The 17858-nt window shown below is 36.8% G+C and overlaps 1 protein-coding gene across 1 annotated transcript in view; it reads right to left on the bottom strand.

Annotated features, from left to right (window-relative positions):
- The window catches only part of B3GLCT (beta 3-glucosyltransferase), a 59665-nt gene that overhangs the window by 15719 nt on the left and 26088 nt on the right, over positions 1–17858 (bottom strand). The window contains exons 5-8 of the mRNA XM_084505653.1: positions 14127–14203; positions 10809–10920; positions 5995–6131; positions 4607–4670 (exon numbers count right to left, since the gene is read on the bottom strand). Coding sequence (XP_084361779.1) covers positions 4607–4670; positions 5995–6131; positions 10809–10920; positions 14127–14203 — 390 coding nt within the window. The remainder of the gene's footprint in view (positions 1–4606; positions 4671–5994; positions 6132–10808; positions 10921–14126; positions 14204–17858) is intronic.

The raw sequence follows: 17858 nt of genomic DNA, 5'->3' as shown, positions 1-17858 counted from the left end.
CAGTAAGAAAAACTGGATAAACATTCTCAGGGCTTAGAAAGAAACCACATTACAAGTTAAGCTTAACAAAGAAAATGGAAAATATTAGATGCCAGAGAGGATGTGACTTTATTGATTTACTAACTGGATACTTTACCTCTTGCTTACATTTCTAGAGCCAACATCTATTTTTTTAGTGTTTTTTTTTGCTATAACAAATTCTATACATACTCAAGCTTTAAAGGATTAAAATAGTTTAATATATTCAAGCATGTCAAAATAACTGATCTCTAACTTTTGTAAGAAGAGGTGGAGTGAATATTTGCACCGTCCTTCAAATTAAACAAAAGCTCTTATTTTGTTGCTTTTGGGAAATTATTTTGATAATTTGGAATAGGTAGGGCTACTTCTTCCTATGTAGAAGTTTTCAGCTTTTCAAAAGAGACACATTCCCTAGTGACAATTTGAAATTAAATTTAAAATTTAAAATTTGAAATCAGCGATGACATTGAGAAGTTGTAAAATACACTGAAAGAAAACGTAGATGTTCTAAACTATAGTAGATCCTTGTCTATTTTAAATGGAACAACAACCAAAAAAGCCAGCAAAAATTTACAGGAAAAAAAAAGAAGAGGCAAATCAGTGATGCCTGAAGCTGACAAAGAAAATACCCCTTGAGTTTATGTTATTCATTTTATTACAAATTAAATGAATACTTCCATACGTATTTTATTAAACGTCAAGAACACTCAGACTGGCCCAAAATTTGTATTGCAAACCTTTTACACTGCTTATAATGCCAGACTAAATATTCATGCAGAAAAATTCTATGCTGGGTGCCTTCCTCAGACCAGTTAAAAGATTAACTCCAGTTCATCTAAAATTGTTCAAAAATTTGCTAGAACAAAGTGAAGTTTCTCAAAATCTAAAAGGCAGAAAAGAGCATCTCATTAAGTATATGCATTCAGAGCTTCCCTGCTGCACTGACATACATTTTGAATGCTTAATCTCTCTCAAGGACAGCTCAAAGATGTGAAAGCATCTTCCACTTTGTACAAGAGCTCTTTGAGCATAGACTCAAGATGTAGGAATCCCCAGGTTGCTTCTGCCTAACTATCAGAAATTACAGTTTTGACTTTTGAAAATGTTGCTATGCCAACAAACCAGGGATATTCTGGGATTGACTCTCCATGCTACCTCATGAAACGGAGTTAGTGTGCAAAAATTTAGGGTGAGGCTGGCAGGCACCTCTGGTGGTCACTTTGTCCAGCCCCTGCATCATCTTCGTGGCCCTATGTCAGTCCGTTTCCAGCATGTCCATTTTCCTCTTGTACAGGGGAGATCCCAAACTGGACTCCAGGTGCAGCTCCATCAATGCTGAGTAGAGTGGAAGCATCATTTCCCTTTAGCTGCTGGCAGTATTTTGCCAAATGCAGTCAAAAACACTGCTAGCTCTCTTAGTGGCAAGGGCACATTGCCGACTTGTTGAAGAATCTCAGCATCCTCAGAAAAATCCAGTTAGCTACACACAGCCACTTCTGGAACTTAGGGGGAATAAAGGGGAAGCGCCTGTTTGTTACAGGCGCTGCTAGGACTGGAGGCAGGTTTGAGAACAGAACCACATTCTTGAAACTTAAGGTTAGAGATTTGAAAGTTTTTAGACAGCAAGCACCTAGTGTACAGCCACACACTAAAGCAATTAACTGAGGAGTTTTTAAGAAGTTGCTGGTTGTAAGTGGGCTGTCATATACAGATGCACTCAGACCACTTCAATTGCACAGTGAAGTCTTTAGTTTAATTGCACTGAAAAGAGTTTAAATTACTGCATTTTAATTTGTACTTGGGATACAAACGACAGCTGTGAGTGCAAACACAGTTGCCACCAGTGCTCTGATGGCAGTGACTAGAGTTAAGGCACTGTAATTAAGCTGCAGGTTCTCCATACACAACGATGAGTTCTGTAGTTTGTAAATTCTGATTTCTTTAAGCCTCACCTTTGTTAAGGGGTCTGTTTCTTTGCTGTTTTAGCAATATTTTGGAAACACATATGATCTTAGCATTAAGAGGGAGTTCAACAAATTACTAAAGAGAAGGGCCTCTCTGTATAGAAGAAAATGGAGAAGCATGAGTGGCAGTTCAGCCTAATACCATTAATAGTGGTTGGAATAAAGGAGGAATATGGAGAAGTATGGAACATGTAACACATACATACATGTACTTCTGTATGCTCCTTGCCTGTTCCTTATCAGATCTCCAAGGTTTTCTCTTTGCCTTGCCACTATAGTCATGTTACAGGTGTAACAAGTGGTTCTTGACCCTGTCCCGTAGCTGGGAGACTAGGTAACTTCATAGCCTCCAGTACATTTTAAGATTGTATTAGCTCAAAATTCAGCTAGTCAGAATGAACGTTTACCACATGAACAACAACAACAAAAAAAAGCAATGCTTGTGCTGCACAAATAATATTTAAGAACTCTAAGTTAACATTAATTATTTATGAAGGTTTGTGATGTGCTTTGATTTCCCACTAAATAATGAATCTTGAATAAAAAAAAATCCTTAGACTAGTGTCAAACTGTTCTATTTCAGGGGTGAGGATAGACTGCCCTTTTGGTTATAGAACAGGATGAGACTGTCCTCAAAATAATGGAAACAGATATACAATAAAAGATGAAAGATAGCCTCAATCCTAGTTTAAATCTAATGTTAGATATACTATAAATAAATATATATATACATATATATATTGTTCACTTCCAGTATAGAGTAGCAGGACATATGCTATACCATGCAGTTACAAGAAGTCTAAAAAAACATCTAAAAATGAACAACAGCATGACTGTATTTAAAGATAGGTGTTCCAGATGGGAAGAGAGATAAATGTTATGGATATAAGTAAGAATTTGGGAAAAAAGAAGGTTAAAAAAAGCTGATACAGAGCACAGTAAAACACCAAGGACTAGAGGAGCGCGTTATTAGGACTCTGTCAAACTAAAACATTTCTTAAAATATTTATCATCCTTCATAAACTTAAACATTACGTGCAATCATTAAAGACCACAGATTATATCCTTTCATGTGTTGTCAATCTTGATTCACACAAGAAGGCTGTAGGAAGATAGAAATGATTTAAGAAGACAGTGATTTATAAAATAAATGAGGAGGAATGGATCTGTCTCCAGGGAGCTGTGAGACTGTGCAGAAGAAATAACCACAGAGCTGAAGCAGGTTATCAATGGCAATAAATCTGAAATGAAACATATGCAAAGAATTGCTAACCGAATAAGGAGAGAGAAATAATTTTTCCAGACAAGTGATCAATTGCTTTTCATTTATCAGCGTGTGGCACACAAAAGAATAATCTGCTAATGATTTATTCTGATGACACTACTATGTTTAGAGGCTTTGTCAGTGCTGAGGTAGACTAGAATATTGTGAATATCCAAATGACTTTGAGGTCAGTTACAGATTTGAGATTAACAGCGTGTAGTGCAAGGTCTTGAATTCAGGAAAATTAACAAGTGGAAAGAAACAGCTTGTTGGCGTGTTTCATGTGGCAAAATGGAGGCTGAGAGGGGTCCAATTGCTCTGGAGAAATACATCAGTCAAGGAGGGAAAACCATGTGAAAGAACAGCACTGGCACAAAATCAAATTCAATGAAACATGCTACCAATGCATACTCTATAAATACACTACAGATTTATGTTGGAAACAAGGAGCTTTCTAACCATAACAGCATAAAGATCTGGAACTGCAGCAATAGCTTTAAGATCTTTTTTGTGTTGTTTCCTCCTTTCCATCTGGGCCAGAACCACAATTTATAGCTGACTTTTAGGAGAGTTTGGGGGTTTTGTTCTTTTTTTTTTTTTTTTTACATTCAACATCACTCATTATTTCAGGCCCAAACCAGCAAGCTTACTCCATATTCATACTCCCTTTGCCCCACAGTTCAGTTCACCTTTCGTGACAATACAAAATCCTGGGCTGCAATAAACATTTTGAAGGAAGAAAAAATACAAAAACTTCAGAAAAAGGCAGCACTGATCTTCTTTCAGATCCCCACTCCTTTCTTCTCATGCTCCTTTCAGTCAACTCACCTATTCTCCGAAGACCTAGTAGCTACGCTTTAAAATTGTTAGAAGCCAGAGGCAAAGAAATTTCCAAACCGCCACACTGCAAGTTGATCACACTGACACAAAAGTTTCCATTCCTCAAGCTATTTCATCCAAAGTTCAACATATCTAGCTGTTAGAGTCCAATTTAGAAAGTAAATGAGGCTTGCCAGTGTCTGAGATACTCTTCATGCCAGTGTACGTTTCATTAATTAGAAGACTCTCTCCCTCTCCATAGAGCAAGCCTCAGAAGATACCTCACTGTACACAATCATGCATATTAATATGAACGCAATTTTATTTATGAATTCTTCTACGCTTGAAATGCGATTTTAAAACGTTACGTTATAATATTCTAAAGCAAGGCAAAGAAATTAAACATGCTATTGTGTTCAGAATTTTTAGCAATTTCAGAAAACACACCATTTCCATTATAAATTTATCAATATTCCAATATATTTGAGACTTTTTTTTTTTTTTTTTACTTACTTTACAAGCATAGCACACTGCTTACCTCATGTTTTAGATCTATAGTAAAGTCTGACTTGAGCGGTTCACTTTTCAACTTGATTGCAAGCCTATGAAATTAAAGATGAAATTTACTCACTTAAAAAAGGATATTAAAAAAAAAATATTCGCTATTGTACGCAGTGAAGTGTGGCTGGTGTTTTTAACCACCTTATAAAAAAATCCCACTTCTGTATTTCTTACCCCCAAAATCAACTTGTATTTCATTTTTGTATTTATTTTTTTTTTGTCTGCACACAATACGATGATGTTAGTATTAGTTTTCAGCACAAACATTCTGACATATTCCTCCTGCCCAAGAAGAAAATTCTCATCTGGAGAAGACTAGAACAGTCTGGCAAAACATTTTCAATAGGTTTAAAGCAGCAGTGTCTTTTAAGCTCCATCCATATCAGCATCTCAAACTTCAGACAATATTCTCTTTTTTTGTACTAAAAATTGCAATATTTAAGCACCTTCAATTTATGGAAAGATCTTCTTACAGCAAGATGAATTCGACTTCTGAAGTATATGAACTTTTAAAATCTAATTTAAAAACGAAGTATCTAAGCTGAGCTAACCATCCAGGCTCTCTCTACAGCAAGAGAGAAACATTTCTAGAGGGCAGTGCAGTCACTGGAAAATCCAGGAATAAAACTACTGTCTGGAGGTGCCTGCATTTTTAAAATGACAGAGATGGTATTCAAAACTAGCCGACATGATGTTAACTTTTAGATAGGCAGAATTTAGCAAAATATATCCTGTGTACAGGCACAACAATGATACAGAGATTTTATTTCTGTTTACAAATTCTTAAGTGTAATTCTTAAGTGTTTATTTCTAATAGCTATGCATGAATGGATAGAATAAGGAAGAAATTGAATTTTGTCTAAGGAGTATTTTCAGGGTAAGTTCACAGTAGGAGTACAAATCTGTGCATGCATACCCAGAGCTAGCTGTACATTACCATGACTAGCTGGATATCTTTGTACCTTAGATCCTCAAACTGAAGTAGACTTGCAGGTATTAACGTGGATGCTGATAATAAAGGTATAAAAAGCAAGAGCCCAGCATAGGCTAGAAAACCAATGCATGAAATCAAACAGCTTGCCAGCCTGCAGTGATTGAGTATATCCCAAGCTGTCTGCCCTAGCTAAGCTGCAATCAGTATTCATAAACAGCTCAAAGTTAAAATTTGACTCTGGATATTTACATGATCCGTAGCTGTTCAAGTGCACTGCAGGCATGTGTTCATCTTTTAGAGAAAATATTAATCCATATGAATTCATAGCTTGTTAAAATAATATTGATTAGCATCTAGAAAAAAATGTAGAAATTCAAAACTTAATTGCTATCAATAAACAATTAAGAAGTGATTAAAAATCCAATTCTTACTTGTTAACAAGTGGAATACTAAGTGCCCATCCAGCAGCAAAATCTGGAAATTTAAAGACTGTCGGATTTTCAGCAAAGGCATAGTGGTGAATTATTGTAGATTCTTCATCATATAATGCTTTACCTAAAAACCACTCCTGTAAAGGAATATAGGAAACAATTTTGTTCATCTACAGCATCCTTTTAGTGAAGATGATGACTGCATTCATGCTGAATAAAGCAAACCTGAAAACAAAAACAAGGGAAGCATATTGTTCACAATAATTCAGACAAAAATTGGTAAGAAAACAAAGGCAGGTGCACATTGTAATTTAAAACCTCAGCACGTGCCCTGGATTCCACCTGTTCAGAGAGCACTGAATCACAGAACAGTTGAGGTTGGAAGGAAGCTCTGGGGGTCACCTGGTCCAGCCCCCTGCTCAAGCAGGGTCAGTCAGAGCAAGATGCCCATGACTGTATCCAGCCATGTTTTGAATATCTGTAGGAGACTCCACTGCCTCTCTGGGCAACCTGTTCCCATCTTTGACCACCCAGATTGACTACTGATTAAGTAAGACACTCCACTCAGAAGCACTGCATTGCATTCAGGAACCTTTTTATACATCCATTTTGAGTTTTCATCTGTCTATACCCTTCTCCACTAGGGAACCTAAAAAGCAAAGACATTTTAAATACCTCAATTTTCATAACAGTTAAGTGAAGATGGTCTCAAGTATGCATTTGTAAAGTAAACAAAAACAATTATTATTATTAGAATTTTTAATATACATTTAAGTATTTACCACTGATTCTGCTGTATCTGAAGATATTTAAGCAACTGAAATTCTACTTCTTTAACATTATTATCAGCTGTCCTAGTATTTCTGTTTAGAATGGATATAAAACAAGAATAGCCCCATTTTTTGCAAAGTAAGGGCTACTATGTATAATATATAATAAAATATATATATTAAAAATGTTTCTCATGGTTACAGGTACAAATGATGAAACAGAATTCTCAGTTATCCTAATGGTTATATTAAATCACTCAAGTGTGGAGTTGTCAGCAAAAATGACAGGAACTCAGACTGCCCTTTTCCTTTTTCCTGACAATTTAAAATTTATCACTAAAAAGGATTCAAATTAAGGCAATTTTTTTTCACTAAAGATACTTCTTCTCCATACTCCCCAGCATATTTCATTTTTCTCCTCCTTTAAAGGGGCCGCTGTCAGCAACAATGAAAAATGCCATACGTTAGAATAGTTCGCAAACTTGATATAAGGTAAATAAATAATTTACACAAAATTTGAGAGAAAAGGAAAAATATTCAACTAAAAGTACTATCAAAGCATCCGCCTCCAAAAAACATCTGACCCCAAGAGCATCCTCCTCAGTAGCCACCTTCCTACCTCCAAGCAGAAGTAGCTATATAGGTTGTGCTAAATTTTATACCTGCCCAGAGTAAATGAGGAAAAATGTGTAATCTTACAATGTGTAAGATTTGGCCAAAGCAGGGAAAGTCAGCAAAGTGAGCTCTGCATGCACAGGACACACCTCCAGCCAAAATCAACTGGCCAGGCATGGCAGGACCATGAAAGCATGACTGCCTCACAGGACATTCAGCCTGGCAAGCATCTGGCTGCCTAGAATCAATAAAGGGACAGACAGCAGGAGCTGCTGGTGATACTTGTCTCCCCACACATACCTGAGTCAAAGCTACAGGATGGGATGCTGCCTGCTTTGAGAGCCTCACCTCTGTAAGGATCCTTTGGTGTGGCCAGCTCATGGCTAGGACCCATATAAGCAACTCAAGTTGAATTCAATGGATGCCACTCCTGCCCAGAATCCCGATCCTACAAGGGACTGATGCAGGTGTAACCTGCCTTGCATATGAATGCATGTGTGTGAGGTGTTGAGTGCTTTCCCCCCTGAATTCTTATTTTTCTCCTCTGCTTTGATCAGCTAAACTCTGTAAAACTAAATCAAACAAAGCTTGTAGTTGACTAGTTACTTCTTCAGGTAACAAAGGCTGAAAAGTTGTTTGCTCCCAAAATCCCCACGTGCCTTCTGAGGCTGAGTGCTGTTCGGGAATCTGTTGAGGAAACAGCCAAAGTTAAACTGACACTATCCATTACATGAAAAGATAAGGATGAAGAATTTTTCCACCATTTTCTTTTTTTTTTTTTTTTTTATTTTTTTAAATCAACTACACAGGAGTTGCTGCCAGGTATCTACTTACTCAGCCCCTGTTTTCTCCTTCCTTTATTGCAACAATTCAATAGTGTTCAGTGGAACAATTTAAAAACAAACAAAATATTGGGAGATGAAAGAAAACGGATAAACACACTAATTTTTGAGCACAGAGATGACTGCCTTGAAAAAAATACCAAAGCCAGTCTTTAGGAGCATTTCCGCCAAATGTTTTTTAACATTTTTAGGGCCTCCAAGATTTCAACATATTTAAAACACAAGTACTCTATTCGGTTTCAGAAAGATAATAATAAGAAACAATAATAAATATTAACATTTTCATATGACAGCAATATTATTATCCTAATTACCTTAATTCTAGATGCATTTTTACATCAAAACAATCCATTAATGGCAATATTTTTTTTCCATTTCTCTATAAAATACCTAAAATTAAATCCATCCATACACCCTTCTCTGGCTTTCACAGAATATTGTTTCTGGCATTATTAAGCCACAAATCAACGCAGTGAAGGCATTCCAGTTTACAGCTGATACTCCGCAGGCTGGTTTGTTTGTAAATCACTTATTTACTACACAGATATGTAGGAGGAGTTGTTCTGTGCAGGCTGGTTTTACAAGATGACATCAGTTACGTACTAAGGAACTCACAAAGTACTTTGCATATAGTTATTAAGAGCTATTAAGTCACTGCTGCCCACCAGCTTGGTTTGCTCATTCTGCATGTCTTTGGAGCCACAATCAGTCATCCTATTAGGATGATAGGAAGAGGAGTGGCACATACAGTTCGGTTTAACCTTGCTGTCTCTCATTATGAAAGCACAGATTGAATCAATTGATTATTAAATCATAGTATCACAGAGGGGTTGAGGGACACTCAGAGCAGGCTGTCCAGGACCACATCCAGGCAGCTTTTGAAGATCTCCAAGGAGGAGACTCCACAGCCTCTCTGGGCAGCCTGTGCCAGGGCTTGGTCATTCTCACATTAAAAAAAAGCAGTGTTTCCTTATGTTCAGACACAAGTCATCATCTGAGTGCTGGCCTTGTCATTTTTATGTAAATCAGATATTCCTCACTGTTTATTAGTTTTACTGCAGTCAGTAATATCCTTGGTTAACTGCACAGGTCATTCTCTTAACATTCCTCTATGGTCTCCTATAGTGCTTCAACACATCTGTTTTCACTCATATTGCATTCACATCATTCCCTATAGCTCTGTCACTAACCTCTACATATTGAGATTGAAAAGCTGCAGATTCATCAGCTATTCACATGCCCCTTGTAGACCTTTTATTATGATTAATGTATATCAGCTTTTTATTATGCAGTCTGCTGACATGATAGAATGAATTATGAATGAGCTCATTCTGGTCTAGCTCATCTTAAATTATGTAAATGATGGACTACTACTTGATATAAGGAATCGGTTATGGACTGTTACACTAAGATGACTATCACTCTATAAAAGCAAAACATTTTATTTTCATTTTAAAGCAGGTCAGGACATAATTTGTTGTCGTAATAGGATTTACACACCTGCAAAGGAGAGATTTAAAATTGGCATGTAAGCAGCATCTAGAAGAAACGTTATGTTTCTGTTCAGGAAACATCAAGTGTTTCAGAACAGAAACAATTGGATATTCCAAAGGCTTGGAAATATTCAATAGGCTATTTTGAAGACAGTGTGTTTAAAAAATGTACAGTATTTAAGTAATTATTGTTATCATTTTCAAATAGAATTGTGTGAAAATGCAACAAGGCCACGTGCCTGCAACAGAAGTAAATACACTACAATGAGATCTGGAGCAGCGTTCAATATTCAGTCAAGGTAACAATAATGAGGCAAAGCATATTTCTCACAGGAGATTTTGGCTTTTTTTACTGCAGGCTAAAGAAGGACATCAAGCTGAGGTGTTTTTCTGAACACTGAGCTGAGTTTTCTGAACTCTAAATATTAGCAGATTTCTTATTAGTTGCACTGCCAAATTCAACTGTGTTCCTTGGTGACTGCTTTTTTCTTTAGTTCCACGAGTCTTCTGGTGTTCTTCCTTTTCCAGTGGGTAAGGGTTTTATTTCTCTCTTATCACCAAGACAGTTCAGAAAGAGAATGCAAATAAAATACCCTAACATATTAGATCAGAGACAGTTTGACTAGTATCAGTCACTCTGTCTGATGATAATCAGAGTAGAGAACAGACAAGAAAAAGGGCAGGGGAAGACAGCAGACTGCATCCATCTTTTTACTGCTCATACATAATTTTTGGGATATCCACAGAAGGACTTCTTTTCTGATCAATTTTAACAGTTATTCAACACCTAGACATGTTCTCATGGCAGTTCACGTTAAATACCTTGCACACTCTTAGGCTCAGCATCAAAAACTTATTCCTCTATTTTAAACTGTTTGAAAATATCTTTTCCAATCCTTGGAGCTATAAGCCATACAAGCAGTGATATGAAATTGAATTCTTGACAACTGAAATGCTTCTATAACGTGGAATCCTAAAATTCTGTGTTTATACTTCTGTACTTAAAAAAAAATGATTCCCCCATTTAGTCTAAAAACCTATTCGAGCACATTAAAAATACAATTAAATATCTAAATGTTTAATGTTTACTTCACCTTAGAAGCATCAAATCTTCCAAGAGTTTCTAGCAGCTTTACAACTTGTATTCTTGTATCTTCTTCACAGAAGAAAATCCACGAGGAATTCCTACCATAGGCAATGGAGAAGCTAACAAAAGAAATGATCATTTTACTACTAAACTGGCTTACAAACAGAAGGATAGATTCAACCTCCCCAAATATGAGTACTTGGCAATTAATTATTAATTTACACAGAAGCTTTTAGTATTAACGTAGAATTACATAATCAGAGCACAATAGTGAATGGATATATTGCCTCTGCTGCCATCTACTTATGTAGCACTAATTAGGCTAGAAAGAAAGGAACATGAAGAACACCCACTCAAAAATGTCCATGTCCTACAGGTGTAGCCATCTATCAATTCCAAGCTTATAGGCAGCAGTTTAAGTTACCATCCCCTCTGTATCTCAACTTTCTTCCAATGAGCCTCATTATTGGGCACCTAACATTGCAATGATCCTGGAACTACCTAAGGAGATGCTTTATGACAACTGTTTGACACTGATCACATCGTTGTCCCCAACTTAAAAACTTCATTAGCTCTTTCAATATGGTTAAACTATGCAGACTGAAGGGACTTGCCACCTTCCTCAAAGCTAACACTAATCTTGATGCAGATTTCCTGACTCCCTAATGAAGCTGTCATCTTTAACTTCTCCACTCTTCCCAAATGATTTTTCCACAACTTAACAAGAAAAAAAAAAAAAAAAAAAGCCTTAAAAATTCATGACATTGTGATGCTGGGATTAAAAAAAATAATCAATCTTGAATTGTCCTTCTCACAGCTTTTATGTTGGTTCAATTATAGAAATCATCTGAGGAGAGGGATAAGAAATTGGCTTCTGTAGACATCACAGCCTTCTTCTCTGCAGCACTGCTTACTGATAAAATCAGCAATGAAAATAAACAACAGAAATGTAAGTCGGGAAAAATAAGTAAAATAGGGTGATAGGATTATTTATGTTTTAGGGAACTGTATTTTCTTTAGAAAACAAAACAAATAGAAAAAAAAAAAACACAACAAACAACATTGTCTGAAAAACATTTCTGCTAGAGCATGAGACATCTGCATCTACGGGTCTTCAAATAATGTGCTAGAAGCACCAGATGGTTGCCTGGTACTAAACCAGTTTATTTTTTATATTCTGGGATAAGTCACATATTCCTGTAAAGCTACGCTTCCTCTGTGTCTTGCAATGGTATTTGATCAGTCACTGCTTTCTGCTTTTGATATTTGATTTGCTCAAGTATAATAGCTAGAAGAACTCACGCTTCATTCATCCTTTCAATTTGTAAAATTATGTACTTGTTGTCTTCTCAACACTGAAACCTAGGCACTTCTGTCATTCAGGTAACAAACAAAATACAATCAGCTAGGAAAAACCTAGTTGACAACACTTCCTAGTTGTTCCTTCTAAAACCTGCCGAATAAATATCTGGATGGGTATCACATAACTTCATGTTTTTAAATATGCACAGTATTCAGTGCCTATGAAGGCTGAAGGCTTTTCTCTTGTGTTTTAGTGAACATCTAGAACTTCAGGAGAGAGACATCTGGATTTATATGAAAGCAGGTGGGTGAAGGACAAGCAGAAAACAAGCAGAAAGCTGCATGTCAATGGATGTGTTATGACTGCATCTTCAGAAAGTAAATCTTCCTAATTAACCTCTGCCCAAGAACTAAAATGTAAGAATTTTTTAACCATTTAGATGCCTCCTTAAAATTACTGTCAAATATGAAATTGAGGGAAGCCATTCTTGTGAAAGCAGTTTTCAGGTAAGAATGCATCTAACATCACAATTCCTAGCAATTCAGCTCCTGCAGGATGGGATGATCCCTTGAATCTTTCTCTCTTCCTCCTCTTCTTTACATTGAAAACACCTAACTAGTACAAACCCCACAGCATGAACTTATTTCTAAATTACTGTAAGCATTTATTCTGCCAAAAATGATAAAAGAAACAAGCACAAGGAACTTGATATTCCAGAATTCTCTTCAAGATAAAAATCTGAAAAGTGATTTTTCTTTTTTGATTCCTTAAAAAATCTCTTCTATCAGACAAATGAGTATCTGTATTTTTTCATCTGAGTTTTGCTACCTTGTAAGAGCTGTATCTGAAAGCCTTGTCATTGAGACATAAATAATTCAGAAGAGAAGCCATTAGGTCACTGAAAGGGGAGCAAAGAAGGAAAAACAAAGTTCACATAGCTGGAACATCATCTTCCCGTTTTTCAATTTACTTCAGTTCTCCTTGTGCATCTTTTTCACATGCATCTTAAAAGATAACCACTATATAAGCACCATTTTCATGTTTCTGCTCATACAGAAAGCAATGGAAAGCAGGAAAGAAAACAGTATGAAAATCCTGTTCTGTCATCAGTCCGATGCAAAACCCCAAAACCAAACCAAGAAATATCTTTTTGAGTACCTCTAGTAACATTATTGCTCTTCTGATGTGCCATTAGCTAAACTAAACCTCAAGAGGCTGCAGAGCCTCTGGCATCAATTTCAAAAGCAATTTTGAGGCAAAAGACAGCCTTCAGCTTCAGGTCTTTCTCAAACAGGAATTGTTGCTTCCTAACAATTTGTAACATACTACCATGTAAATGCTGCGAAGTCTTCCTCAGAGCAATCTGCATAAGCTAAAATGAAAAGATATTTGAAATTCCCTGTGTACTCTGACCACGGTAAGATGAAAATTGGCCATAAAAACTTCTAAAAAGATGTCAAAACCTATACCTTTCCTCTGTGGAGGAGCACCGCCTCTTAGGAACACTGAGCCATGGAAGACAGAAACCCAATACAGATATTATTACTTTTTTTTTTTTTTTTTTAAATGATTTATCCTCTTCATTCAGCCAAGTAATCTGAAAAGTCGAAGATTCTGAAATACCTTACACTTTACACTGTGAGCAAATGGAAAAATACACATTTTAAAATGGTATTTCTTTAGACTAGTTTCCTTTTCTAAAAATTTTAAGTCCCTTTTGAGTGGACCTCAAAGTCCTAACTTTATGAGGCAGGTAGTTGTTCGCTTATGTTATATTATCACTTCTATAATTGTTCTTAAATTTAGAACGTCCTTCTCTGATTTAATGAAATTTAACTGAGAACTGCTTTAGAAAGCTAAAAAAAAAAAAAAAAAAAAAAAGAGCAAGAAAGTAAAAACATAAGGTAACAACTCTGATCCAAAAACTGTTGCTTCTGTGAAAAATTAAGTCTGAGTAATTCATAGCTATATTCTTTGTTATAAGTAATTAACCTGAAAATAACCAGCATTTATTACACTTACTCTCTCATTAATGGCAATATGGTCCATGCACCTTCATGCCTGTCGATCTCATGAATAAGCAGGACTATAGGTAATTCCTTTAAGAAAAATAAATACAATCTTGTTATGCACAAATAATATACCTTTTTTCCCTAAACACCAGCTAATCTTAAAAAAAAATCTGCAATGACTACTTGGTTCTTCATTGCTTTTACTGGTATGCAGCCCTGCAGAACAGATGATTTAAAATGGTATGAAGTAAGGTGACCTACAATTTAGAGAAAGTGCTTCTTACAACTCGTGATTTCTTAATTCTGTATTACATATAAAGCTAATATACTTTGAGATAAATATTTTTCAGAAATCCCATGTAATCAATGAAGCAACATATCATTTTCATTTATCTTACCGTAAAAATCTCATACTGCAAAGAAAGACATAAATAACGTAGGCTACTTTACAAAGGCTCCCATTGACAGTCTCATTACAGAGTTTACAAGATTTTTTATTTGCTAAATTCAGCTTTAAATGATCACAGTAACACCATGACAGAAACTCACAGGTTTAAACAAAAATCAAGATGAAGGTTTAACATTTTTTTTTGTACTGAAAAAGTAAAAAAGCATCCTACAAACCAAAATCTTCCTATAATTTTTTTGTTCTTTTGTTACTTGAAAACTCTTTGGTGTGGCATATCAAGACGTTTAGCAGAAAAGTCTGGAGAAAGTTCCCAAGAAAACATCCTTTAAAGATCGCCCATCGATAAACTAAATAGGGAGATTTACTCAGTCATTCATACATGTAAAAGGTGGGAAATATACAATGCATGCTATATAGGCAGTACCTTACTCCATTGATTTACTAGCTGTTCATTCACAAGTACAGTTCTCTACTGCAGCACCACGAGGGTCACAACAGCTTCACAAATGACCAAAACCTCCCTGTTGGACAATTGCAGCAGTAGTGACTCAAATACCCTCCTAGCAGACAAAACTAACCTCCCAAACAGTTTGTCTAAACTTTACCAGCAGCCAAGCATATTCCATTGCAAAAATTCACCTAACAAAGAGCTGGTGGGGTAAATGCATTTCAATACGAGTGACTTACTACTTGCAGGCACATGGTCCCAGCTTTCCATTACGCAAACTGTTCGGTAATGTGGTTAAAGACTCGTCTCCATAAACACAAAGAAGCACAGAGCAAGAGTGACAAGGGAGGAGGAACCACAAGTCAGACGGGTCCACATGTCCGTGTAGGAACTGGGCAGAGTGAGGTGTGTGTCAGTGCCATGAGCATCAAAAGCTGGGCTAGGAGGAGACAAGAGAAGGAGGAGAGGCCTGGGAGACGAGTACTAAAGCAGCCGTGAACTGGGGCACACACTGGAGAGACCAAGGAGCCTGACAGCTGGTTACTGGAGGGACCAGGAGGTCCCAGCTACTGGAGAACCTCTTGGGAGCAGGCGTCAGCTACTGGTAGGGCTGCCAGTCTGCACCAGCTCCTGGAAAGACCCCCGTGCAAGTGGGTGGCAGGGAGGCTGGGGAGAGCCCAAGCATCCAAAGCTTCTGGGAGGATCTACAGAGGATTCATAGCGTGTGTGTGTGCAAGCAGTGCTGTGGTTTGTGTCTGTGCTGATCCACAGCTGAGAAAATACTGCGTGGAAGTGTGCACGTACCTTTTGGGAACGCATGCTCGGCCTCGCTACTGGCTGCTCATAGAGACACGGGACTGCAGCCTTGGCTGGGCTAGCAAAGTCTGCAGCTCCCACCACGAAGTGCCTTCATCTCCCACGGGTTTAATTCCTTTCCACTTACACCACGCACATGCCAGTCATTTCTGGCTTGATGAATGCTTCCCATGAACGTAAGCTGATGTCATTGGCATAAAATTCACATCAAAACACAAAAATATTTTATTCTCTAAGTAACACTGTACGATAAAGTTTACACTTGTTGCTATGTCAGGTTTACATTAAAACCTTTTTAAGGGCAGTTAAGCCATGGCAACTTGGCATACATAAAACCCCCAAGTTTCATATACTAAAGAAAACATCTCTATCGCTCTAGAGAATAAACTCTGTCTTTCAGGATTGCATTAACTCTATCAAAAATAACTACCTACTTCTTTTTTATTATTATTATGTTCTTGTGAATGACACAGATTGAAAATGAACTATGCCAAAACCTTAATTTGGACCAGGATATTTAGCTGCATCTAAAACATGAGCTGTTCTGATTTATGGCTCTAGTTCAAACCAATCTATCAAAATGCTTCTGGCTGCAGTTTCGATTTATTGCAAACCCACAAAGTCCAGAGCTTTTTACTGGATGGGGCAGATCTTAGTAAGAGTATGATCAACATCTGGTGTTTCACAACAGTCTAAATACACTTTATGGAGAAACAATAAAAATGATCTCTTTGGGGATTGCAGATAAGAAGGTAAAAGGACAAACCTCTGTCTTTACATGAACATCTGATTTTACATGCATACAAACCCTACAGTTGTGCTACGATTTGCATATGGCCACGGATTTTATTTCATGTGGAGTCAGACTGAGATACAGACAGTTAATATCAACATATTCAGTGTCTATATTACATTAAAGGCTGAAGTTGTACTCTTTTAAGTTACATTTTCCACGCAAAAGGTATGAAATTATGTGATTTAGGAAGCTCTACCACTTACTCTGGTATCTCCGCTTTAACAGAAAGAACTCTTTCCTTTATGCAGATCAAAGGGGTAACGATACAGAAATGGTGCTCCTTCTTGAGCCAATCTGATACTTTGAAAAGGTGTCCTTTCTCTCTGACATTTTCATAAGCCTGCTCTCTTTCTATCCCTACCTAACTCCCTCTAAAACATGAAAATACACCTCTGGCATATATCGCTCTTTCAACTCATCTCTAACAATGCATCAACTCTGATTTAGCAAGTGAAATGCTTAAAAGAACTGTACAGATAGAATAGCCTCCTCCTTTCCCCCCCCAATAAAAAATAAATAAAAAAAAACTACTAACCAGGATGACCTTTGTTGCTTTTCCTTTCTTATTTTATGCGTTTTCACTCTGAATCTATTCATTTTACTTATTCTCCTTTGGTACAAATATAGAAAAAGGGCAAAAGGTAAGCAATAGCAGCTTTGGGAAGCAAAAGGGCATACACAGACTGGCTTATAGAGGATGGCTAGATAACCAAAGTAGTGATAAGCTTACAGTAAGTCAGATACGGCTTCTGTGCATCTCAAAAACTCTCCTCCAAATGCTCTAGTCCTTACAACATCTATACCCTGTGCTGTATTCACTAATTTTCTTTACCTTGAAAGTATCATGCTTCCACAATTACAGAGCCCGTATGCCTTCACAGAGATTAACACTTTAAATTTCACTTACACCACGTGTAATCTAAATAAGATAATGTAATCACTTTTAATGACCAAGAAACCGTCCTCTCCACTTTCACAATCGAGCTGGCTTTAAAAAGGCAAAAAGCAGAAAATGGAATCTCTTGTGGCCTGAAATAAAGCGTAAACCACTTTAGCTCCAAGTGTCACCTGCTGTATCAGCACGCTGAGCGCAGCAATACCTGCCACACGCTACAGCTGTGAATTCTGCACACAAAATAAGCCCTACGCAATGTGTGACTAAAGGAGTTAGATCCACATCTTTAAACCAATTCATAAACATTGACACAGCCTCTTATCTTTAAAATTCTGTATGATATAAAAATGTAAATAAATGGAAAATGCACTTTTAAAA

This window comes from Aythya ferina (genome assembly GCF_964211825.1).
Source record: "Aythya ferina genome assembly, chromosome: 1".
Taxonomy (NCBI): domain Eukaryota; kingdom Metazoa; phylum Chordata; class Aves; order Anseriformes; family Anatidae; genus Aythya; species Aythya ferina.
This window is presented reverse-complemented; position numbering and strand designations above follow the sequence as displayed.